A 26,263-nucleotide genomic window follows, 5' to 3' on the forward strand; every position below is an offset into this window, starting at 1 on the left:
AAAGATTATTCAAATGATCACCCTGACATTTATTTTTATATGAAGGAAAATAGAACAAGAAACAATAACAGGGTATTTTGGTGACCTGAATACCAACAGAAAGTAAATTAAGACTCACACAATAAATGCAAATGACAGGACGATTCTCCCTCTCCTAAGATATGTTTACAAGGGTGGGGTGAGTAAGATTAACTGGGAAATGGTTATTTTGTGGATTTATCTGCACCAGCCATTGCCGGACTGCTTGACAAAGCACACTGAAGATGTAAGAGGGTGATCTACTGTATGCTACCTTACTATAGACCCTTAGCTGTCCAAAGAATCTAGGAAAACCAAAAACAACCACTGCTTTTGAAACATTAGTAGTGTAGTAGCCTTCATAGCCATAGGATGAAACACATCTCCCAATGGACATTTATGCCCAGCACTGGATGAAAATTCTGGCACAATTTCCGGCAGCCAAGCTGTTCCAGTTGCAGGGGCTTTACAGAGATCAGAGGCACCCCAAATGTACCCTTCCCATGGGCACAGCCCCGGGAATGTGCAATCCCAAACACATACACCCAAGGGAGCCTCCTGGAGCAAAGAGGAACTGCAGACTTTCTCTGCATCTGGAGGTGGAGCATTACAGTATCAATGAAAACATGACAGGCAGACAGAATTTGCTTATTTTTCTTAATTCACAAAGGAGGGGGGAAAAGGCCTTAATTAATATAACAGGTTATACACTGAGAGTACTGTGCTCAGTTCTACCCAGAAGGCCCCCTCCTAATCAGGACTACAATTCAAAATTGTCTCAGTGTCCAAACATACCACTGCTTTAGCTGCTTCCAAAGTGTCACGTTTCAGCTGGAGTCGCTGGCCAGCAGCATACAAAGCTCTGGAAGTTGGTAAATACTTCTCTGACTTACTGAGCACTTGTGGCTTGTGGTTTTTAATTAACTCTGGGAGAAGGGTGGACACACACATGGGGGAGAATTGTGCATTCTTCTTTCCAAAACTGAAATGAATGTGCATATGTATTTTTCATCAAGCACAGGCAAAGGACAATTGAGACAGCAGAGAATTTACTGATGCTTAGGATACTGCAATTGACTGACTTTCCTGCCTTAGAGATCCCATTAGTTATTAGTTAGGAGATTTCAGAAGAACTCTATTTACGACCATTATCTGTTCAAGTATATCTGTATGGGCTTGTGACCTGTAGTTAACTGGCTCTTTGCATCACTCAAGTACTCTTTATCTTCCCTTTCCAATGCTATGCTGCCTAGTGTACGCAGTGTAGGAGGGATCTGTAATCACAACCTAGAAAGTAAAGAGATGGGGGTTATTTTTTGTATGCTCTGTTAGTGCTTGAGAGGTTGTACATTGAATGGAGGGGGCACCTGAAGCAGGAGAGAAACATACGGGCATCTTTCTGGGGAGCTGATGCCATGTTTTGCAAAAGTTGAACAACGACAAAATTACTAAAGAATTCTAGCAATTGCTCCCCTGTTTGACACTAGGGCAAAATCACTAAGAGTCAGATTATGACTTCCTATGACGGACAGCACTTTGCTCCACGTGTATGAGTAGAGGCATTATGAGCTGCTCCTTGGAATCCAAACTTCTGCCAAGGAAATCACATTTCCTATGACAATGTGCATATTCAGCCCTTAGATTTTTCACTGTTCCTCACTTGCTCTTTTCCTAATTTTCATCTTGAAACTTGTGCTCTGCACATGGTTGCTGTCAGATAGAGGCATGCAGAGCCAATGTAAGGCATGAAAGTACAGAAATACTTTTTATACTTTATTTTGTAGCTATGATGTGTGTATTTCTAATGGTGCTCCTCACAGAAGTATTTGCTTGCCCTTTACTAAGCAGTCAGAACTACTCAGTCTGGAACTGCACTTTCTTACCTGTCTTTACTTCACCTGAAATGACTGATTAGAAGACTATAATAGAAGTAAAGGGTAATGCCTGCCACAAGTCAGTACCTACAAGGAGCTGACACTCAGAAGTCTGTACAGAATCTTATTTAATTTGTGACTGGAAAGGATTTGGGCTTAGAATAAGGCAATTACACAACAGAGAAACTTACACCAACCCACATGTTCTCTGCAAAGAGCTATGAACAGACACAGAAATGTTAGTTAGAAGGGACCTCTGGAGGTCATCTAGTCCAACCTCATTCTCCAAGCAAGACTATCGCCAGTGCTGATTCTACTTCTCCAAGTATTTTTAAAACAAACTGGTAATTTGCAAACATTGTGTTTTCTAAACAATTAATTTCTTCATATGCAATGAGTAGAAGATCTATAAATAAAACCATCCCTGAAGATACAGGAGATCACACATCGCTGCCTAGCTATGAGAAAGTCTTTCATCGGATCTGTGAGTTGACCAATTGTTTGCTATTATTTTAATTTGCATTGAGCTCAAACTGTAAACCAGCCTCTGGCTGGCCGCCTTTAATCACAGGGAAAGCTGGCCATGGCACACAACTGCGTTCGTATGGAGACAGTCCTGCATTTCTCCATGAAGAAAGACAAGGCTACACCACTGCGAATTTTGTATGTTCTGGTCAATCACTACCAACCAGATCCCCAGTAAGTAGCTGAATACATAGTGGGCTGTTTCTATGAACTTCAGAACTATTTCTACGACAAACAACACAACACTCCCACTTGCAGTCATGTTACTTCTACCAAAGTCTGCTCAAAATAAAACTGAGGACTGAAACAACTGGTTGCACCAAGATGACAGAGCAACATTTAAGTTCAGAAAGCCACATTTTCTGTTACTCTAGGCTGAAGTTTTTACAAAAGTCTAAGCTGTTTAGGCACTAAAATTTTGTTGAAATTCCAACACCTATGTTAGAGAAGTGTTACTACCTCAGTAGCACCACCTACACATGCCAATGGCCAATAACGATACACTTAGGCAATATTAATACAGCCAGTAACTGCAGAAATGATACATTAGTCCCTGTGGGGGTATTAGGGGCTGTAATTTCAGTTCAAGTTTCTATGACAATACAAGCCAAGAGACTGAAGTCTGAATCACACTGAACCTAATTAGAAATGGCAAGCTTTGGAAAGCCATCTACAACTTTCCTTTTAAATGGCATGCTGTACTAATAAATAAAGTGGGTTTACATGCCTTTTACCAGCTTCCAAAAAGGACAGTTCAATTTCAGAACTCATTCTTTAATTGTGATGTTATCTAAGAAGCCTTTCCAAATGCCAAGGTAAATGAGCATCAGCAAGGTGATGGATGAAAAAAGGAATGTGGTCTGCAGACAGATGTCAGTATATAGATAGAGATTTAATTAAATAACATTTACCTGGGCTCTTATGTTCCAGTCCTGCTATTAGATCACCATACTTAAGCCCAGAAACCTTCAAAAGATTGTAGCTGTCCGGGAAAGTCTGCTTCCTGGAATGGGAAAAGCTTTGGATACAGAACCATTCAGATTAAGTTTTCCTCTGACTGCTAACGAGAACGAAGAGAAGTGCCATCCAACTCCATGTAGTACTCAAGTATATCAGCAGCCTTGAAACAGGATTACCAGCCTCATTATATGGCATAGCAAAAAGTGTGACTCTTATAGAGATTGCTGATGTTCAAAATGAAGGGCTGTCTTTCCTTTGGGTTTTTGCTCATTTTTTTTTTTTCTTTCTTCCTGAAGAATCAGAAAAAGTACCTGGCAATAAGCCAGGGATTCTGTTTTAGAAACTGTACACAGAGATGTGTTTTCTGTTACTGAACCTGTACTATTAGAAACTTTAGAAAAAGTAGCATGTTACAGATCTGCTGAAGCTAAAATACCTGCTCTTCCTAAAAATCTCCAATTTGCTGTTGGGCTCAAAATACCTATTAGCATAAAAGTATGTCCATGTAGCTTGAGAAAACTAGCTATGTGGCATATTCAAGACAAAGATTTCATCCCGGCTTTTATGCATATTCCACATTTATTTGGACAGATATTACTACATCTCAGACTTACCACTTGTCAGCTCTGATTTGATAAAACACTGTGTGTGTGTGCTGCAACCCACTGAGAATGCACAGCAAAACTAGTTAACATAAACCACCTTTATCTAAAAAGTTTACCTAAAAGGGACCTCACATAATCACATTGTTGTGCAAGTAAAGAGAGCTTTAACATATAGTTGGTTACCGTTTGTCAGCTGACAGGTAGGAATTTATTAAATATATGCCAATTCGCATACTTTCAGGTAACCACAAAGGTGAATGCTTTGTCTGAAAACTGGAATCTATTGCACTTATCTTCAGGTTAACATAAATAAACAAACCTGTGACAGGTCCGACATATGTAATCTTATGAAATTCTCTCAATTTGAAGCAGTTGAGCAATAACACTTGGCACTTGTATAGTGCCTTTCATTAGAGGACCTCCAAATGCTTTATTTTATTAAGTGCTGCAAGCCCATTTAAAAGAGTTAAACTGATGTATCAAAACCTCATTTTAAAAAAAAATGTTCTATGAATCCAGGAATAGAATCTAGCCCTTTCTAACCTCACATTTTGTCTTTTACCATAAAAACAGGGACTCCCATTTGAATCATTGCCTTCTGAACTAACACGGAGCGCAGGCGCCACTGAAGAAAGAATGCCAGCAACTGGCTAGAGTAGGTTTTTGCTTAAGAATCACTAGCATTTTGTCATCTACTGCTTTACAACATAAATGATCTTTTCTTCACCTTAATTTGCTCTGGGGTAAACACTCAAGATTAAAAGTTGTATCTCTTCTCACTGCATGCAGCCTGGATGGAGTGGGAGATTATCATATGTGAAAATGATGAGAAACTAGAAAGCACCTCCTGCCAGGTTCTGCACACAAACTGACCATGAAATAACAAATGGTCTGAGGTTACTTTATTGTAAGTGCCAGAAGACTTCACATGGTTGACTCTTCAGTTGCAAGCCACTATCCATGCTTCTTTAGCATAATTCCTATCCTGCATACGCAGGAGGCGTGCACTTGGCATTTATGCAAAATTCTCCGCAATGCACCTGCTTTTCTGCTTCTCATTTTGCGGATTTCCAGTTTAGATATATTCATCATATCAAGCAACAGAACATTGGACCTTACCAAGAAAATAAATTCAACAATGTCATGTATAATTTCTCTCTTTGTTTGCTGGGCAAAATACCAAGAGGCCTAAAACTTTGCTGCTAGTACAGAAATGTGCATGTACATGCACTTAAAAGGGAAAAGAAAAAGGTAAATGAATGCACCAGAAAAAAATCCCACAGGCTGACAAGTATAGCTAATTAGAAAGTTATAAGAGGATAAGAAGATATGCTATATCAAAATAGCCCCTGCAACCTACTGCAAGCATTCTAATGCACTTGGACTCCCACGTGTCCATCAAGATTTCCAGGACAAATATACAGGCAAGTGTGCCCTGGAGTAACCACACAGTAAATCCAATGTGTCTGACATGAATTGTGCATAATTCTGTGCATGCTCAGATCATCAACACCATTGGTTTGACACATCCTGAATGTGTTGCAGCTTTGGGCATACTGCACAGTCTGCACGTGCACAGAAGTGCAGGATTTCTGGTCTTCTAGAACCTGGAGATGAGCTAGTCCTGCAAAGTATCAGTCTGCACAGCATCTGAGGGCTTCGGAGCACAAATGCAGGTTGTTTTGTTTCTCCGAGCATCTTTTGATGTAGTTACGACAACTGTTCTGGAATGTGTTACATCAGTGGTAAAATCCTGATATTAATCTTTCATATGGTTAAGAGCTTTTAACTTTTTTTATATCTCTCCCTTTCCTCAAATAATTGTATATTATTTTATATTGTTATGACACATCTACTCCTGTAATCATAATGTGACACCATATAATGAAAAATACATAGCGAAAGCCTAAATTTCTTCTTTATAAAATTTTACAATATTAACAAACATTAAAAGCAGCTACTACTTAAAGAAAACTGCAACAGCTTATTTCTTTGTTAAAAGCATCTCCTTGTTTGTGTTGCAATGAAATAGGTGCTGATCAAAAGTGTCTTCAAAACTTTTACAATTTTTTTTTTAATTATTATATATTATTTCAGAATCAAGTATGTTATCATATGATACACTTGACATACCATAGTATACCCTCCAGGAAATACAGTAAAAATATGAGATGAATGTATTTAAAATGAACTTGCCTGAGTTTATTTCAAGTTGAAATATGCCAAGTGCATTTTTGCAGCTTCTTTTTGAGAGTATTATCTTGTTCACTATTCAAATGTTGAAATTCTGATAACCGGCCAGCTCTGTCAGGCAAAAGGAGCTTCCTCATATGTTTTTCATCTGTTCTTTAAACCCATTCATGCAGCAGCCAAGGTAAAGACTGGAAGTCAAATCAAAACCAGCTCCAAAGAAGGTCAAACAATATTATAACAAAAACACAAATCACCAGCTGAACTGGACAAAACCACAAGCTACTTAAAAAACATCCCAAATCTTAGACATGATTCTATTCCATAGAGGAAGCCTTTCTAACTCATTTTTAAGACAGAGAGAATACAGAAAATGGGCATCATGTAGGACTGCATTAGACAAAGGGTGAAAAGCCTGCTTGCTTTACAGATTGCTTATTTATTATAATTTTCTGCAATTTTAATCTAAAATAAGTGTGTTTCATGAAATCACTGGTTGACTTAACTCTGTCATGGTCCCTGAGGAAGAACAGTTCTAAACCAAAGTCAGTCTTTTCAATCCCATGAGAAGCAGTTTAAAGACTTATCTAACAGAGTGAATCCTGGGGTCTCCACCTAATCAGCATGACAGGTGGGGCCAAGGAAACTGCAGCACGTTGGAAAAGGCTGGGACTATGTCAAAGATGTATTTCACCCTGAAATTTTGACAAAGAAGGGGAGGAAAACGAGGATGTGAGATGGGAAAGGACCCAGAGCTGAGTATGAAAGACAACCACACCCAGGTAAAATCCTGCCTCTTTTGGAAGGCAACAAACAAGGACTTGCGGTGCTGGTGGGGCTGGGACTTACTCAGAGATTAAAACCTTAAACACCATTCCCTAGTGTAAAAAGAAGAGTCTGACGATGTGAACGCAGGCTATTAATGGGTAACTCAATGTTTCCCTCAGCTTGCTTCTGAGGGACTGTATTACCACAGTTACCATGACGACAAATAAAATTTCCTTAAAAACTCTCAGCTCAAGATTAGTTAAAACACAGTGAGAAAGACTACGGTAAGAAGTGATTCAAAGGTAGGTAAAGACTAAAAAGAAATTAATATGATTTAACTAACACACTAAAATGGAGTCTCTGATGTAACTAACAGAACAATGAAAGGAAGCTCTGATGAATGAAATTAAAATAACAAGACTTAACACTTTTTGAATAAATGCACTGTTGCTCTTTAATGATCAACTTGGTAAAGTGGGGAGAGCTTAAAGCAGGTCTGACGATCTCGCAATGTCCTGGTTTATAACAGCAACAGCAGTTCATGAGAAAAAGCTTCTTAATGTGTCACAAATCTCCTATTCAAGTTGGAATGTGCTCCTAAATAAGGCTTTCCTTAATGTAGAGGTACCAAACACTTCTTCCTGATTGTTAATGTCCTTCTGCTTTTTTTTTTTCTTTTCTTTATGTTTATAGGAAACAGATTTAAAGAAAAAGTAGCTCAGTTTAACTAACATGCATGGGAAAACCCCCTGAATCCCAGCCCTTCAGGTAGCACCACTCAGTGTAGCTCCATTGACTTCAACGCCAATTTGCCCCAGCTAAGAGCCTGTTCACAACAGCATGGAAGACGAATGCAATAAAGAGAAGCAATGACCACTTCAACCCAACCAAAAACAAAACAAAAAAAACCCCTCAGCTTTAAGAAGCCTGTTTTGGATGTTCCATCTTGCACAGAAGCATAATCCTGTGGAAGGGTTGCCAAGAACTGAAACCTCCATGTGTAAGAGAACACAGGGCTGTGAGCAACATCACCGCTGCTGGAAACACTGATAGGGAGCAGGAAGGAGAAGGCTGGGCAACGAGAGCAGTTTGGCTTTGCTCACCTCATGGACTTGCTGGCCAAAAAAGGGTGAGCATCCCTGAAGTGCAGTAACAGCTCGTGCACTGCTCAGCTGCCTGCGGCACCGCTAAATAGAATACACGAGTGGCCTAGACATGATCCATACATATGTCTGAATCTAGCCCCTCAGCAGCAACATCAAGTAACAAGACCAAGCCAGTGTAAGATACTAAGGGATCTGAAATATCTTCTCAACTGTTAAGATCAGCTTCAGAAGGTAGGACTCGATTCAGATAAATGGGTTGTTTTGCTTTGTTTATCATAGTGACAATTACAAATGTCTTTGCAATTTTCTATGAAAAAAAAAATGCCACAAATTAAGTCTCTGCTTACCTCAGTTTGGGAGGTGAAGAAAAAAAACCCCACAACATAGTACCCATATACAGAAGTCAAAACAAAGTTTTTTCTACCGTGTCTATAATTAAATTTCCTTTCTTTCTGACATTCATGGTTTTAAAATGAGATGTAAAAAGAATCATTAGTAGCTTTACAATTCAAGATACAAGATGCTGTACAGAGCATAACACCATTATTAAGATTTTAGTCTTAAAAAGATAGAACAGTGTACAGGAAAGAAAGCAAGTAAGAGCAAACTTGGAAGGATTACAGAGGAGGAGATAACAAGCTGTACTTGTAAGAAGCAGAGTAGAAAAGAATTCATAACTAATGGGAGGGACACAAGAACCGTGGCAGACAAAACATGAAACATTATTCTGTGAATACTGGGAGTCCAAAAAAAAATGTGTAGGTCTGAATATCTCACGAGAAACAAAAAGAGCTGGAAGGCAAGATAGATAGGAAAAAACTTGAAGAACATGGAAAATTCCCTCTTCAATGAAATGTTGTCCAGGTGGGTGAGCTCTGAACTAAAATGAAGTATTTTTAAATATAGCCAAAACCAAAGATACTGTTATTTCATCTTTTCCCTGAACCACCAGTTTTGCAAAAGAAATATTGTGGGTCATTAGTCTCCAACACAAACTAGAACACTTATGTTTAAATGTAATAAGGTCTTCATTAAATAAGTCCATTATGCGTGTTTTCCATTCCTATTGTACACATACCATGAATTACGGATAGCAAGCCCTAGGCAAAGGCAAGAGGAAAAAAAGAGAGCTGAAGTGAAAACTTTTTTTTTTTTCTTAGGGTGAAGCAAGCTGAACACATAAGAGAGTGATTCTGATATGTTTACTCACAAGAATAGCATCGTCATTGCATGAATAGGCTTGCTGATTTCAATGAAAACTCAGAGTAATGCATTATTCAGTTCAGCTAATGGAATCAGAATCTGATTTAATTTGAATTAAGAATGAGTAAGGTGAGCGAGTAAGAAACAGAAAAACAAGAAACACTCCAAAGTGCAAAACACAACTTGATCTCTATCTGCTGAAGCTCCAAATTTCAGAGACCTGGGCTGTCTCCCAGCAAAGCGTGGGAACGCTTCCTTTCATTGTTTATTCTTGTCCTATTACACTCAACTTCGAAACAGGGAACTAAAAAGCAACCGTGTCATCAAATTCTGCCCCTTGAAAGCAACCACATCATTTAGTCCAAATCTGCTTCATAAACTTATCAAGCTCCATCTTAGAAGTCATTCATTATTTTGCCTCCATTATTTCTACTAGAAGGTTTGAGAACCTTATCACTTACAGTGGCTAATAATCTTCTTCTAATCTCCACTCTAAATTTATTCATAGCCAGTTAAGACTCATTCATTCTCATGCCAGTGTTGCCCTTTACCTTACATACTTGTTTTCCTCTTGGGTATTTAACCATGCTAAATTTATGGCTAACACTCAGCATACAAAGCTTCATTTAGCCAAACTAAATACACCCAAACATTTAATCTCTTCTCATATGATGAACTTTGCATACCCCCAAACCACTACATCTGTTGCAATTTGATTTCACTTTTTGGGTACAAGTGCATGCTTTTCACTGCTATCTAGAGGAGGTAAAGTCAGAGCTTCATATAGTGATAACGACACATCCTGTCTCTATCAAAAGTGACCTGGCTGGTGTATTTTAGACTTATCTTTATGTGGGACTCCAAAGTTTGTATTTAAATCTGAAAATGTGCAAAAAAAAATTTAGAAACCAATTATGTTCCTTCCAATTCATAAACACCAAATCCTCTATTCATCTTGTATATATAAATAGCATTTATGCCTTGTGGAAAGAAAAGGTTGTTCAAAGGTTAGGAAATAAACCTTAAATTTTGGAAAATAAAGACATCTGCTCCAACCTCAGAGTCCTGACACATCACCTGGTCTTCCAAATCTGCAGTTCCTCATCTACTAGGACAATGATATTCCCCTGCTTAGCAGACGTGTATTACAGCTGCCAGGTGGGAAGACAGTACCATTTTGAGAGTGCCCGAGTATGATAGGGGAGTGCAACAATGATAATATAAAGCACAGGATGAGATGACTCCAAATTAAGCTGCTTTAAGTGAACACTCAAAAATGTTTGTGGCCAAGTCCCAGTGGCTTCAAATCACAGACCTGCAAAGTTCTTTTATGACTTAACACACACGTGTGTAGGCAGCAACATGCCAGCAAACATAAAAGAGGACTCCATGTCAAGCTTTCTCACCAACAGAACCAGTGGTGCACATAAAGGTAATACACAGGGATCCCAGCATCACATCCTCTCAGGGAGCACCAAAGATGTAGTACTACGTGCTACACCACACATCCCGGCAGCTTGCGTTGACACAGTAGTTCCCAGGAGTCAGTAAAGCATGGCAGCATACTCTCATTTGTGCCACCTCCAAAAGCCTTAACTTAAAATCACTGTCAGCTATCACTGTAAACCTACAGTGTTGCACTGTACTGTTCCAGTCTACTCAGAATGTCAAATGCCTCCTTCAGTGACACCTAGCTCTTAAACTATCTCCACTCCGAAACATACAGAAATTCACATCCTTTCTGCATATTCCAGTCTCCTTCTGATAGCTTACACCTCACTTCTTTCTCCCCATCTACTACACCATGCTATCATGCAATTTGGATTGGTTTATTCAATGCAGACGTGGAACTGAATGAAGCAATGTCTCCATTGCTGTAGGCAAGTCCCTACGTAAAGGAATTCATGATGCAAGTAATGCAGGTTGAGCCTAAACACAAAACCAAATTGTATTATAGTGTAGCATTTTAGTTATATCCACAGGTTCCTAGGAAATGTTGGTCAAAACAATTTTTTGGGAAAAATAAAGTTGCCTTCTCTAAAACTGACTTTGGTTATGTGAGTGAAACAACCTGACAAAATACCATTTTGGAAAAAAAAAAAAACAAACCAGAACAAAAATGTTTATGAAAGACAGCTGTGTTTTTTTGTTTCAAAGCAATTTGTTTTAAATTAAAAACCAAAAAGGCAGTATAAATCCAAAGATATTTCAAAGGTCTCGGAAAAAAATGTTCAGTTAGAAAATTCAGAACTGTTCAGAACTGTTTCAGTTCAGGGCAATGCATTCTTTTAATGCTTAATATTTTTCATGGGATACATAACCCAGACCTATTTCCCCTCTGATCAGAAGACACTAATGTTTTGCAGGACTTCAGGTTTCAGTCATGCACTGTGCAGAATATGATCCCCTCTGTTTGCTAACATGGACAGTTAGTAAATAAAAATAGAAGCAGCGAGGATTTTATTCTGGCCCACAGACAAGGGTAAAGTGTAAGGAAGCACAAAGGTCACAGGATGAAGAAAGAAAACCAAACTACAGTGAAAATTGCTGCATATTGAGAGCTAATTCACACAAACAGGCTAGACAGAAACAGATGGGATGTGGGAAAGTGGGAGAGTGTTGACTAATGACACCTGACTGCCAGATGACCCTGTAGGTTTGAGGGCTGGCGTGGCACCTGAAACGGTGCCAGCAGCCACTTGGAACTGCCCTCTCCTCTCTCACATTTCATTAAGCAGACTCACCTTGGTCTTCTGCAGTTCACAGGAGCACAAACAGAGGTTACACAGCATCCCCGGGAAGTGCATTCTTTCAGCTACACTGCCCTTCTATCCCCAATTTATCGAGGAGCTGTTTAACTGACTGCTGTTCACCACTGCTGGTGCATTCATTGCTGTGTCTCAGGGGAACTCGTTCCAGTAGATTTTCTGGGTCATGTATCCCATTCTGGTGTTTCTGTAAAACTCCACTTTGGGATAGAAGGAATGGAGCAGCAAAGTACCAGAATGTAAGGTGTTATCTTCAGGTCTCATTTATGGCTTGAGATATACCTCAGCAAGGTTTCATAAAAGGATATCAAGTCACTGCTCTTTTCATACTTTTTTCATGGGCCCCTGATAGAGCAAGTCACACTAGGACAAGGAGACAACAGGCTTCAGTCCACTGCTACTCCTGGCTCCCACTTGAACAAAGCAGCAGTTATACATGGAGAGTGGACAGCTTTGTTTTTTTTAAGATACATCTGGATTTGGGACATGGTAAGTAGCTCTTCTGCTAATAGACATCTGCTAGGTTTGATCTCCTACTTATGGACCACAGCCCTCATCTGGAACGGCTTCTGCCGAGCACCTACCTGCCCTTTCAACAGGCCAGTTCTTTTTTTTCTTGTACAAAAGGCTACTGGATTTACGCCTGAGCATTGGATTGCACAGGAGAACTTGGAGATCTAGCTAGGCTCTGTTCAAATATAGACACATCCCATATTTGGGGCAATAGAACCCCACAACCTTTTGCAAATAGCCTTGCAGAGTTTCCTGAGGACTCTTAAGTAGTTTTAGGAGGAGGATTTTGTAGAGCGTGTGTATACTGTGCTACTCTGCAAAAATGCAGAGGGTCCTAACTTCAAACATCAATGCCTTGGCCATCCATTTTTTTTTTTTTAGTTATCCAAGCACGATAAGTTATGTTATAAAACAAAATGTTGAAAGGCAGGCATTCACTAGGGAAAAAGCATTCTAATTTATGGGTATATATAGAGAGAAATCCAGCTTTTGTTTCTGAACTCCAGCAACTTAAACATAGCCAAATACATACATTCCTCGAATAATACTAAAAAAAAAAAAATGCTTTGGGCTGAGACATTTTATGCCAAGTCACAGTCCAGAGCAGAATTTTATGGTCGAGTTATAAATCTGAAAAATATGGGCTTATAATGGAAATCCTGACAGACCCTAGGAGGTGCTCCTATAATATCTTGAATTTGATTTAGGAGTGGTTTTCAATAATGCTTTCCCAAGCCAGTCTGTTGGGGACTGCTAGGAAAATCTAATGTGTTTTTTTATTCCCCCCAGTGCAGCTCAGTGGACTTGATGAGAATTGCTGGCACGTTCAGGCAAAGCCAGCCTTCGGGGCTTTTGTAGCCTGCAGCTGTCAGGTCCCCAATATCAGAGACCCTACAAATGTCAGTGCTAAGTGCACCTTTCATTTAACAAAACAATAAATTGTCTATCCCTGTGCAATAAATTGGTCATTTCTGCACCTTTGCAAAGGCCGATGGGATTTGTAAATGACTGAAAAATCTGCCTCTCTGCTTTTTTTCTAACAACCATGAACCATGGAATTGGTTTTTGGGAACACTGGATTTTTGCGGGGGAGGGATGAGGAAACCTAGATAATCCAGAAGGAGTCAGATTAAGGCGGAAGAAAGGATGATTACTACCCACTATAAACCTCTCCCAGTCATTGACAAGCTGAAAGCAAAGTTAACATCCCTGCTCACAGGACCTTACGCAGTACAGAAGGCAACAGCTCGCTAACACAATATGCACCACACTGTGCAGAAAAGAAATCCAACCACACCTGTGTTAGTAGTTCTGACCTTAGCTTACTTAGTCCTCCACTACCTGCTTTGTCCCAGATTCCCTGTGTGTCCTTGTCATCACCTGCACCCTTCACATTTATCCCCCTGTAAATTAAGCTGTCAGAAAGCTACAAGGTTAGCCTACGCTTGTCTTCTAGGCAGCGTAGTCAGTGGAGAGAGATAGTCACCTTCAGAGGTTGAGTCATTCCACCCAGCTCTAGAGCTAATGACCAAATATATATACACACACACTAAAGACTGTAAACAACTCAAATACTCTCATACTGAGGTTGTTATAGCATGCAGAAGAGCCTTAGAGAATCAGAGGTCAGAACACAAAGCTGGAAGAAAGATATAATTTTTATATAAATTCAATCTTACATTTTTGTGGTTTTGATGCAATCTTCCAAATATCCCTCCCCCACAAACTAGAACAGCACATGGGGTTCATGTAGTCATCAGCTGGTATTAAACCCCTCAAAACCAAATGCATTATTATGAGAGAAATGAGGAAACTGAGGTCCTCTCCAAGCCCTGTAATGAGACACAACAACATAAAAACTCTGGTGGGTGGCAGGCATGATGCTCCTGTGCTCTTTCAGAGCACTGAATGGGTACCAGCTAGAGGTGATACCAGATGGTTACAGAGGGAGTAAAGCAGTGTCCTGGTTTGGCCTAAACCAGGCCGATTTTCCTTTCAGTGATTTTTACTTTCAGCTAAGTCTCCTCTAAATAACTGCACTTTCTGAAACTAACTGCATGTTTTTGCAGACAGTGTCTGCTTCCAGGACTGATAACGCTCGAAGTTTGTAGTTATCGCTGAGGCACCGGTAGGGATGTTGTGCAGTAAGGCTCTTGCTGTACTTTTTTCTTAGAGAAACCAAGGTCACCGCTGGATTCCTCACTGCTTACAAGTGAAAAGCTGAAGGGGGGGTCGCAGCTGCAGGGGGGAGCAGACAGGGCAGGTGACCCAAAATTGACCAACGAGGGTATTCCATCCCATACACGTCATTCTCGGTATAAAGCGGGGGGATCACGAGGGTCTCGGCCCCTCTTGCTCTTGGCTTGCTCTTTCTGCTATGGCCGGTGTCCAAGGAGGACTCCGACTGTTTTCCTGCTGCCCCCGATCCCGATCCGTGCATCCCTGAATCCAGCTCTCGACCGTCGCTAGGCTCAGCCTGGGCCTTCCCGGAGCCTGCCCTGCAGTGCCGGTGGTGACGTGGCTGACATCGGGGGAGCTCGATCTTGGTTTTGTATATATATTTGTATATATTTGATTATTCCAATATTATTATTATACTCTTTTTCATTATTATAGGTTTATTAAAACTGTTTTAACTTTCCAACCCGTAAGTCTCTCTCCCTTTTCCCTTTCCCTTTCCCTTCGGGTGGGGGGGGGAGGGTTAACAGAGAGCGTCTGCTGCAGGTTTAATCGCCAGCCCAGCTTTAAACCGTGACAGCAGCTAGAGAATGAAGGAGAAATTATGACACTGAAGAAAGAGCAACAGGCAACAGAGATTGACACAAAACACTCTAAAAGTAGGGCAAAGGCAGGAGTAAAGAAAGGAAAGGACAAAATTACAGAGAAAAAGTGTGAATTTGGTGAGTGGACAGTCAGTCTGAGATGAAAGGAGAAGGAAAGAAATTAAAGAAAGGAAAAAAAACTTGTTCAACCTTTAAGTTGATGAATTTTATCGTGCGTTCCTTCATTTTAATGCTTTTCACAGGAAACTCCACCTGTGGACAGCTGGGTTTGGTAGAAAAGATAAAAAAGTTACTAAACCAGTTCAATACTCCAGATGAAATGACTGGTAAAGAAAGGGGGGGAAACTGCTTGCAAGTCTCAATAAATAGGTACATAACTATGCAGGAAAACGTGGAATACTGTGCTCACCAAGGAAACACGCAAAACGCTGAGATGCTGTAATTATTTTTAATAGTATCCAATTCCCTGATTTATTTTGAGAATTATTTCCAGCCACAGCAACTAACAGTCAAGGGAAGAGTCACCAGACCCTGATCCTATGTCTCAGCATACTAGCAATGGCTGCACTTAATGTGCCCACATTCATCTGAGTGTGGCAGATCAGACACGATGACCAAAGTCCTAACATTTACTTTCTGCCCTGCCTTTGATTGAAAAAAAACATTAATATCTAAGAGGATCAAAACAAACTTCGTCAACATCTCACAAAGGCCCAAGACAGTCCACTTAACCACAGGAAGAAAGAAATCTGTCCCCTTTCACCACTCAAAAGCTAGGATGCAGAATTCTGCAAGATCCACCTGAATTTTGTTGCAAGGGCTTCTCAAGTTATCAGTAAGGTATCGATACAGGCTGGAGGATGAAGGCATTGAGAGCAGCCCTGTGGAGAAGGACTTGGGGGTACTGGTGAATGAAAAGCTGGACGTGAGCCGGCAACGTGCACTTGCAGCCCAGAAAGCCAACCGTATGCTGGGCTGCATCAAAAGCAGCGTGACCAGCAGGTCAAGGGAGGTGATTCTCCCTATCTACTCTGCTCTCGTGAGACCCCACCTGCAGTACTGCATCCAGCTCTGAGGTCCTCAGCACAGAAAAGACATGGACCTGTTGGAGAGGGTGCAGAGGAGGGCCACAAAATGATCAGAGGGCTGAAACACCTCTGCTGTGAGGAAAGGCTGAGAGAGTTGGGGTTGTTCAGCCTGGAGAAGAGAAGGCTCTGGGGAGACCTTCTAGCAGCCTTCCAGTACTTCAAGGGGATCTACAAGAAAGATGGGTCCCAGAGAGGACCAGGGGTAATGGTTTTAAACTAAAAGAGGGTAGATTTAGACTAGACACAAGGAAGAAATTTTTTACAGTGAGAGTGGTGAAACACTGGCACAGGTCACCCAGAGAGGTAGTAGATGCCTTGTCCCTGGAAACATTCAAGGTCAGGTTGGACGGGGCTCTGAGCAACCTGATCTAGTTGAAGATGTCCCTGCTCATTGCAGGGGGGTTGGACTAGATGACCTTTAAGGTCCCTTCCAGCCATTCTGTGATTCTAGGATTCTAAGTTCACATGAACCTTTGCAACCCAGGGAGCTGCCCAGCAGGGTACCAAAAAAGTCCCTGGGCATGGGCAAGGTGGGGTAATTCCCCTCTGAGACTTGGCAGCATACCCTCTTTCAGTGAGAGCTCTCCAGCGACACCAGAAAAAAAGGTCCTTCATTTCAATCTGCTATCTGTGGATATTCAAGCTCTCCAGCAGAGTGAAAAAAACAGTCATGACAAATAGGAATAAGAAAAAAAACTGCACAGAGGGATTCAGGAGAGTAAAATGAAACTTTCCCCCACCTATTTTGATTTTGCTCCTCCACACAATTAAAGCCTTGTTTCAATACGGCTTTAATTTCATAGTCCTCGGTTTAGTTCCTACTCTTCTATACACTGCACTTCCTAATAGAGCAGCCCCATTAGTAAACTACATTTATGCTAATATACTTGCTTGCAGTGATAATTATCACAGCCCTTACCCCTGGTTCTTGCCAGTGTGAGCACATCAGGAGGGGTTGGTATAGCATTATAATTATACAATTAGCCTTGTCATGGCAAGGAGCTCTGGGAATAGAGACATCTTGAAGCTTAAAATGTGGACAGCTGATAGATGACTGTCATTAAGCTCCTTTGTTCACTCCATGATGGAATAGTCACTGAGCTGTAGGGTAGGCTTCTTTAATGAAAAAGAAAGACCTTGAACCACAGCCACTATCCTCCACCTCTTCCCCACCTGTCCAGTCACCCCCGTTTCCTCCCACTTTACACAGCTCCTCTCATCCCATCTGCAGCAGAATAACAAAAGCTGTCTCTAACAAGTCATTCCTAATCCATCAAGTCTTGATGGAGAAGAAAGGCTCTTCACCTAATAGCGCAGCCGAGGGGACCTCACTTGCCTCTGGCCCTCCCTGCTCAGAGCCTCCCTCACTCCATACGTGAGGAGCGTAGGCCGAAACCCATTTAGTTTAGGATGTGAGGTGAGCGCTGTACCAGCTTCTGGGTCAGCTTCTCAGTTGCATAAATCAACACAGATCCTTTGAATTTCACATAGCCTGTGAATTTACATCCAGTTGAGAAGCACTGCCCTGGGCAGTAATAAAATATGCCTTTCTAAAAAGCCTGGCATGGAGAGAGGCTTCAGGAACAGGCTGCGGACAGGCCCTCCTTTTTGCCAAGAGAACTGCAGAAGGGCACTGAACCCTGTAATGTGAACCAGCTAAAAGGGAGAGATAACAGGGCAGCAGAAAGAAGTGCTAAGGAGGCTTTGTAAGCACCTTTGGCTTGATGGTTCCTGGAGACTCCCAGCTGCAGATCTGCACTGCTCACAGAGAATCCTTAGAGAGAGCAATGACTGCAAGTGTGCTGGAATAATACTCCACAGAGTTGAAGGCGTGCATCTGCTTCATTAAAATCTGATCCCCAGGTTCTTCTCTCTCTTTCTCTCCTAGAGTGTTTTCAAACATTGTTTTCCTGCATACCTGGATAACTGATGCTGTGCAGGGCTTAAGTTAAAGTAATTTGAGAATTCTTTTATACTGAAAATGTATAAAATGTAATCCCCTGAAGTACTTGATTTTCCTTCCACGACATTCCACTGTATCAACCTACTTCTGCTTTGCCTTGTTAGTATTCTGAGGGGTTGTGAATGAATTATTATAGTTCGGAACGCAAAAAAAAACAGGTCTTGCAGCCTCTGGGGGATGCAGGGCAGAACAGAATAGGGCACTGGCTAAGACCCAGGAGACCTGAGCTCTCCTCCACAGGCTAGGTGATCGCAGGCAAGCTGCTTTCTTTTAGGAAGATTGCTTCCTTTCTCGCTCTTCCTCTGCCTTGTCTTCTCTGGTGGCAGGTAAAGTTCCTCTGCATTCGAACACTGCTCAGCAAAATTGCTGCAGGTGTAACACAAACCAACAGCAGCAGAATTAAATCATAACTCTACCAGAAAAAATAGTAACACAGTAGATGGGGCTGCCTGGGTTGAACTTCTATGTTGAATTTAGCAAGCGTTGTATGCAGTTACAGAAGCAAAAATGCATTTCTATATGCCCTTGAGAGAGACAGAGCCTAGCACAGCACAAACAATTCCAACAGGACTCAGGCTAATCTTTCCACTAGCATAACAGTGAGGATACAGCCTCAAATACAGGTCCCTTATAGTTAACCTCACCTAATGGCAGAGTGTAACCAACTCTTTCTGACTAGAAACCTCAAGATGTTTCTTCTCTTCTTGAATGCATTTCTGTAAGAATGTCCTTGCCCCCACACCTCCAAGTTGCCAGGGAGTATGTTTGGCCAGCCCTTGCTGAGAGAAATTATAGCAAACACACTGAAATATCAATGCACGCAGTACCTTTGTTTGGTTTTTTTTTTTTTTTTTTGGTTGAATCTTCCTGATTTACCTGTATCTGTCATGCACTGGCTGACAAGGACATATTTCACCCACTGAGAATTCACTTCTAGGCTCGTGCTAACTTTACAAAATTTGATTCTCAATCTGTTTCTCAAGTAGCCAACACCAGGGACGTTTATGAAGCATTATTCTACCCTTGCGTACCATAAGGCCACCAAGGTTGTCACTCTCCCTCTCTAGGAAGTATCTTGGCATGTGAGCATAGTTTACTGCTTTCCTGGACATCAAACTCTACATAAAATTGCTGAGCTGAACTCAGAGCTAAAAGGTTAAACATTCAGTCCCTAATGAGACACTACACGTAGAAGTGAGACACAAGGAGATGCCTTGTGTATCTGCAAAGCAGAAGGGAAGAACCCCCTTAGACACAGCTGCTGTCTAACAACCATGTTTTATGCAGAACGCTTGGGGGCTACTCTATTTTTATAACTTCCATCCATAAAATAAGCAGCTAAAGCTTCTGGAAAGAGAACACAATTACCCTACAATGATATAACAGTCAGAATAAATTCAACACAATCTGTATAAGCAAAAAGAAAAAGCATCCAAGCTTTTTTTCAACTGGCAGTAGATAATACTTAATAACTGCCCTATCGTCAACCTTCAGAAATGATCTCCAGAGCCATATGCAGGTTGGCAACCAGGCATAGCGCCTAACTAGTTTTTGCATCTAGTTGTACAGAAGTAGAGACATATGGAAATGAACAGCCTGGCAGAACAAGTGAACTTTGAAGCAATGACTTCGATAAATAAAAGCCTGCACATTGGCAGATGGAGAAAAGCGCAGTAGGGAGGAACTGTATTGCAGCAGCAACTTGATTTTAAACTATTCGTAAAAATCAGCCTGAACTTCACAATCAAGGCATTTCCAATTCCTTCAGTTCTCTTCTTGTTGGGGAAAATTCTCACCATAAAAAGAGGGAAGGTGAGACTAGAATGATGTATCTAACAAAAGATACCAAAAGCTGCTTCAGGGAGCAGAGAATAGGACTAGGAGGTCACTGACCATTTTTGCCTCTTATTACATTACTAATCACTTTTTTAGTAGCTTTCAGAAAGACAAAATCAATCACTCCCAAAAGCCTAGAAAAGCAAGATGTGGAGAGACATTCTCAAGCCTTATGACAGAGCCTGAAACGTGAGCACAGTGGATACAGGTATGTGGGACACAGACCTTTCCCGCAGTGAATGGAAACTTGTGCTTGATGCAACAGCCACCTTCTGCATTCATTCCTCTAGAGACCAGTCTATTTGTAGGCAAATTGAGTCTTTCCTATTTGCAGACTGCAGACTGATTCCTAGTCACTGTTAAATGTGACAGATGAGTGGAAAACAAGTATTACTACTTCCCTGCTGCTAGCAGGGGACTAGCACATTTATTCCACTTTTTGGGATAAGGGGACTCCTGGTCCAGTGATCTCAAAGATTATTCTTCCTACCAGTTCTGAAACATTTTCCTGTGTACGTCCTCTAATCCCAACTGACATTACAGTCTGAGAGACAGCAAGGCAATAGGCATTCCCGTATCCTATCAGAAAGCACAATGTAATGCACAAAATTCTGCACAGCATTTGCATTACTCATACATTATGCGGTGGGCACAGCCTCATATGCCCCCACCTCCTTCCTCTCTTCACTGATAGCCTCCTATATAATAATTAAGATATGTATCTTTATGTATAGATGCAGCCTGGCGGGGAAGACTTTCATCACACAGCTGTCATTCAAGGACTCCAAAGACAAAAAGAAAATAAGGAGTTAAAGGTACATTTTAATTCTTTTCAGTCTACTTCCACAACAGGATTGCACCATACTGGCACAGTAATGAGTACCTGTGGTGACCTTCTCAACTATAACAAGCCATCCCCTACTAAATACCACCGATATGCATGCAAACGCAGCAAAACGCAGAACTCAGACACGTACTGATTCTCTCCATGCCTAGTACTAACCACTGTAGTAAAAATAAGACAAGGGAAAGAGACACATGAAGAAACCAAGGAGAAAATAATCCAGACAAACTGTGATAGCCCAGAGTTAACAGGCCAGTCATATGTACCAAGTACCACACTTTCTCAAGAAAAGAGTCACTTGCTGCTGTCCCCTTTATGGGTAGCCAAGTGGATGAGCTTCATGCTGTAATGTGAGGCCAAGGCAAAATTAACCTCAAGATTATTGTGATGCAGAAGATAAATTTAATTAAACTTCAATAAAATAACTAAACTTCCCTAAACTTCCCCTCATTAATAGGCCACTTTTTGTTATAAAGAAACTCCCTTCCTCTTCCTGACACTTCATCAGTTAACATTATGCGTAAGATCTCACTTCTTTGCCCTGCTTGGTTACGCACCATCTCAGAACTCAAATATCTGTAATACCTCATCTTCTCCTCCCACATCTCACGGTGATCAAGGAAACCGTCAGGCAATGATTTTCAAATGAGTGTACCTAAATCCAATCCCCACATTTTGCTGAAACCATGTACAACGGAAAGCAGTTCAGAACCCATTTCACTTTGATAAGAATCACCATGCGAAAACCATGGCCTGCCTTCCACAGACCCTCCCATGGATCTGTCAGCTCTGTAAGCCTCCACTATGGATCAGGCTATTTGTTTCACTAAATCAGCTGCCCACATAAAGTCCCTAGCAAAGCAAGTACAGCTATTAGTGCAATGAGTCAACGGCCATATGCATGCACAAAGTGAAAATAAAGGTGGATTATCTTTTCACATATGCCACTGTGTAAATGTTTTGTAATAAATAATAACGGCTGCTATCAATCAAGAGAGTGGAGAACAGATGGGAAGGAGGTTGCATTGAGAGAAAAGACTCAAACAGGAATATGTATTTTCTCCCCCACCTTCCTTAGGCTTGTAACAGCCCTAAACAAACCCTTGCAAATCTCCAGATACAGGCAATCCCCATCAGTGCCTTCCAATATTCTGTGCAAGTCTGGCTGCTTTACCACCATAGCACAGCAGAATCACAGATATTAACACATCTACAAAATGCTGCAACATCAGAATGTGGATCTGAGATTCCCCCCATGCCTTCTATGGATCAACCCTTCTACCCAGAGTTATAGTCATTTCACCTACTGTCACCTTCAAGCAGGTTTGACAACAGATCTGATCCTGGAAAGAAAATAGTCCCTATTAATGATGAACCTCAAACTCCTCCTCTCCTTGAAGAAAAACGCAAGGCTAGCTGAATTTCTCAGTTTTCTTACTTTTGTAAAAAAGTATTTTGTATTTAAGTTTTTGTAAGAAGTGAATGTTTACTTGATGGCTGCTATTCGGTCCAGCAAAACAATTGCTGAATGTCCAGGTTTCTCTCCAGTGCTAAAAGTTCAACATTACAAATTGAATTAAGTTTTCGTAATAGATGTTGTAGAAAACTCACTTAAGGCTGCAGATTTAATATAAGTACGTTGGTACATAAAAAGCATTTTCACCAAAATAATCTAAAACTTTAGATAACTTCCAAATAACTAAATAAAAAGTGGGTTCCAGATTCTCATTCGTAGTAACATAACTGTACAGAACTATGGTTGCAAGACCCTTTAAGATAGAGGAAAAAACATGGCACCCTAGGCTTCCAGATCTTGTTACTCTTTGCAACATATTATCAATAACTTGGCCTTAGTTCAACACTGAATACCTAAACATACCTAAAACATAGGTAAAACATTGTGCAAGGATTACATTAGGGCTGCATTTACGACCTACACTCTGTTCCACCTCAGCTGAAGTGCAGTCTGTATCTGAATGATAATGGCTTCACTCTTGCTCCTAAAACCCCGCAGGAAGGCAGAGCGCATTACACCACAGCAAGCAAAGCTGGATCTGGCCCTTGAGATTTCCTGTTCTGCAGAGACGAGCAATATTACCCTCCAGCCTCAGCTGTTGTGATAGGTCTTAAACACAGCAGAACTGTGGTGGTTCCCAAAGGAGTGACATGAAGGGAATATTTATCTTCTTGGCAGTGGGGGGGCAGACAATTGATGGCAAATCAGAATTTAACTGTCAATGCAGATTCAGAAAGGTTGAAAACTGCAGTCAGGTTAAATCAGTATCTATGAATAGTGATAGATGATCTATGAACAGTAGAAGAGGGTGTGCTCAGCCCCAGATGACACACAGGGGCTTCTTCCCCCACCTCTTTTTATTTTCTTCTCCAAAAGATCCCCTATTAACACTGAGCTGAAAAGAGAGTCAAGAAAAACACTTTGGTTTACATATTAACAAGTAATCTATAATACTGTAAGCAAAACAGTGTGTATTTCAAGAATTCCTCAACCTTCTTGAAAACAAAAACATGCCTGAAAAAAAGAAACACAAACAAAATCCAAAAAAAACGAAACAACATTTTTTTTTTGTTTGTGGGTTTTTTTTTTTTTTTGCATGGCATGTTTTTCAGTTATGAAAATGACAAAAAAAAAAGAACAGCATGAACTACATACCTTAGCTATTTGGACACACCAGTTTAGCAGAAGCTGGGAGCCAATATTATCCTTATGTTCATGAACATAATCCAACAGGCAGCCATGAGGCATCAGCTGAGTGACTAGCTGAATGGTCGGGCTCAGGCAGACACCCAGGAGTCTCACTAGGTGCGGGTGGTCCATGCTGGCCATGATAAGAGCTTCCTGTAACAACAAAAGCGACCCAGTTACTCCAGTGTGCTTAAAGACTCTATGCAAACAAGATTTCCCATTTCCCGTAGAGCACCTAAAAGGGATCAGTGTCTCTGAAGTACCAAGAATTCCTGTGTTGTCTATCCAGTGCTAGGCATGCCTAGGCAAAATCCAGTCTGATGTAATGTATGCTTGATGTAATGAGCCTCAAGCGATGGGTCAGACTATCTGAACAGATCCAGTGAAGGCTCAGATCAGAAGTTCTGAACTGCCCTACATTCCCTGTCCTGTTACAGCCACAGAAGCAAAGATGTAAGTGTGACATACTTGACTTTGCTTAAAGGTCTCATTGGTCTTGTTTTACTTCCCTTGATTTTGTTTCTTCAATATATTTTCTCAATTTGTGGTCAATCCATTGGGCATCGGCTTTTTTTAAGGCAAGCAAACTATGCCACTCGTGTATAGTTAGGTGGCCAGTTAGACCATTGCTAAACCGCCTTACTGGGTCAGAGATGTTATGCTTAGTATTTTACTGGCTTAAGCATGTAACATTTATATGTCAACTGAAGCTTTCCCAAAGTTCAACCTGCAAAGGGTTAAGAACCAAGAGGTTTAGTGTGGGCTTTTCAAATGTGTCTGCTGCTCATAAGTCCTACTGAAAGTCAGCAGATTTGTTAAGTCATTAAGATGTGACCGTCTCTATGACTGTTGTACAGCAATAGCCTAAACGAGCAGTTGTGATGGTACAGTAGTAGTCCAGCTGCAGTAGCAGTCCTGCCTGTCACCTGATGTTGCTGCAAGAAGTAGACCACCACACAAAGCAGCAGCTTTCTAAATCTGAGTCTCTTAGCTCAGCTCCTGAGTCTTCCAAAGTCCTCTACCAATAGATCTTGGGTGAGTTATTTGATTTTTTCCATTGCTCAGCTTCCCACACAACAAACAGGAGATAATATTCCTTTCTTTCTTCTATACTTTATTTATCTTTTCCAGATCACAAGTTTTCAGAGGTTTTCAGCTAGCTAGCTAGGTTGTCCAATACCAAGGACCAGAAGGACTTACTCTTGGCTACACTATTTGGCCCTCGTACCACTGACAAATAGCACAGGAGTTCTTTATAAAAAGTCCTGCATATCTGTTCTTAGAGATAATGCTGCCATCCCAAGCAACTGGCATTCAAAAAAGGCAGGGAGAAAGCTTTTCTCTCTCATTCACTAAGCTGAGCCCTCCATTTCAAGACCACTTCATCATGGCAATGGACCAATGAAAAGTGAGATGAAACTACGGCTTTGTAAAGCTATGTTGGTTCTCTTTCTCTCTCAAAAACCCTATATGACATTCTTCTGACAACTTAAAGAATAACAGCTGTAATAGTGCCAAAGAAAGAAAGACAGAAAAAAAGGATGAGAATAAGTTGGCATCAGAGGAACATAGCATGCCTCCCCCCAACTCATGAAAGTTGTGGGGTTTTTTTCCTATATTAAGGCAAAAAAAAGTCCTGTCAAGTAAGCTGAGTTTGTATTAAAGGAAATTGCTCATGGTAGTACAAAGAATATTTGAAACAAAATTGCAGAGTATTTGCGTAATAGTTCTCTCTCTTTCTTTCCCTCTCTTTTTTGTTAAAATGAAAAGATGAACGAGACACTAATTGTAGGGTTTCTTTCCCCCCAATAAGAAAAGAGCAGATGGCCTCCCTTGCAGGGAGTATCTCCTTCCTTTTCTTCCTAAATGTATGTGAAGAAATAAAATAAATAAATGAACAAATAGGGGCTATTTGATGGGATGATTAGAGGAGGAGCTCTGAGGAAGAGTCCAAAGTAAGAAATTAGAAAAGGGATCTTAATTTAAGTCGTTTTGCTCACATTCAAATTAATATAGTTCTCGCTCACTCAACTGGTATGTACGGGGTCTCCCTGAAACAATTTTAGCCTCTCTTCTGCTGTCACTAGAAAATGTCACTGAAGGCCACCAGAATAAATACCTGTTGACAGGTGCATTACCCAGTTTCAGAGTGCAAAATTACTCTGTCTCATTTCTTCTTTTTACCCCATTCATTTTTCTCCTGTGGATGCATAAGGGGATAGTACTTGTTGCCTTCTCCCTCTCTCAGTAAAGGCAAGAGTTTCTCCAGGAACTTGGAGCGGGAGTACTTTTCTTTATAATAAGAACTGATTAGAATATATTCTTTTTGCTCGCCAAGGGACCAGAGGGAAAGGTTTGAAGCATGTGCTCCATTAGTCTCCAGCTACTTGCCATTTACAAGTCTATCTGAGTCCAAAGGAAAGACACTTCTGTACAATAACAAAAGCAAGCAGTGCCATTTGTAACATTCTGATGTTATGGGAAAGCACATATTCTTCCAATAGTTTTGGGCAAC

At 40.9% G+C, this 26,263-nt stretch overlaps 1 protein-coding gene across 3 annotated transcripts in view; it reads right to left on the minus strand.

The window, feature by feature from the left end:
* Positions 1-26,263, minus strand: part of ERBB4 (erb-b2 receptor tyrosine kinase 4) — a 660,540-nt gene that overhangs the window by 80,314 nt on the left and 553,963 nt on the right. For all 3 annotated transcript variants that reach the window (XM_068408108.1, XM_068408107.1, XM_068408106.1), the window contains exon 20: positions 23,716-23,901. In XM_068408108.1, coding sequence (XP_068264209.1) covers positions 23,716-23,901 — 186 coding nt within the window. The remainder of the gene's footprint in view (positions 1-23,715; positions 23,902-26,263) is intronic.

This window comes from Nyctibius grandis, chromosome 9, assembly GCF_013368605.1.
Source record: "Nyctibius grandis isolate bNycGra1 chromosome 9, bNycGra1.pri, whole genome shotgun sequence".
NCBI classification, from domain to species: Eukaryota; Metazoa; Chordata; class Aves; order Nyctibiiformes; family Nyctibiidae; genus Nyctibius; species Nyctibius grandis.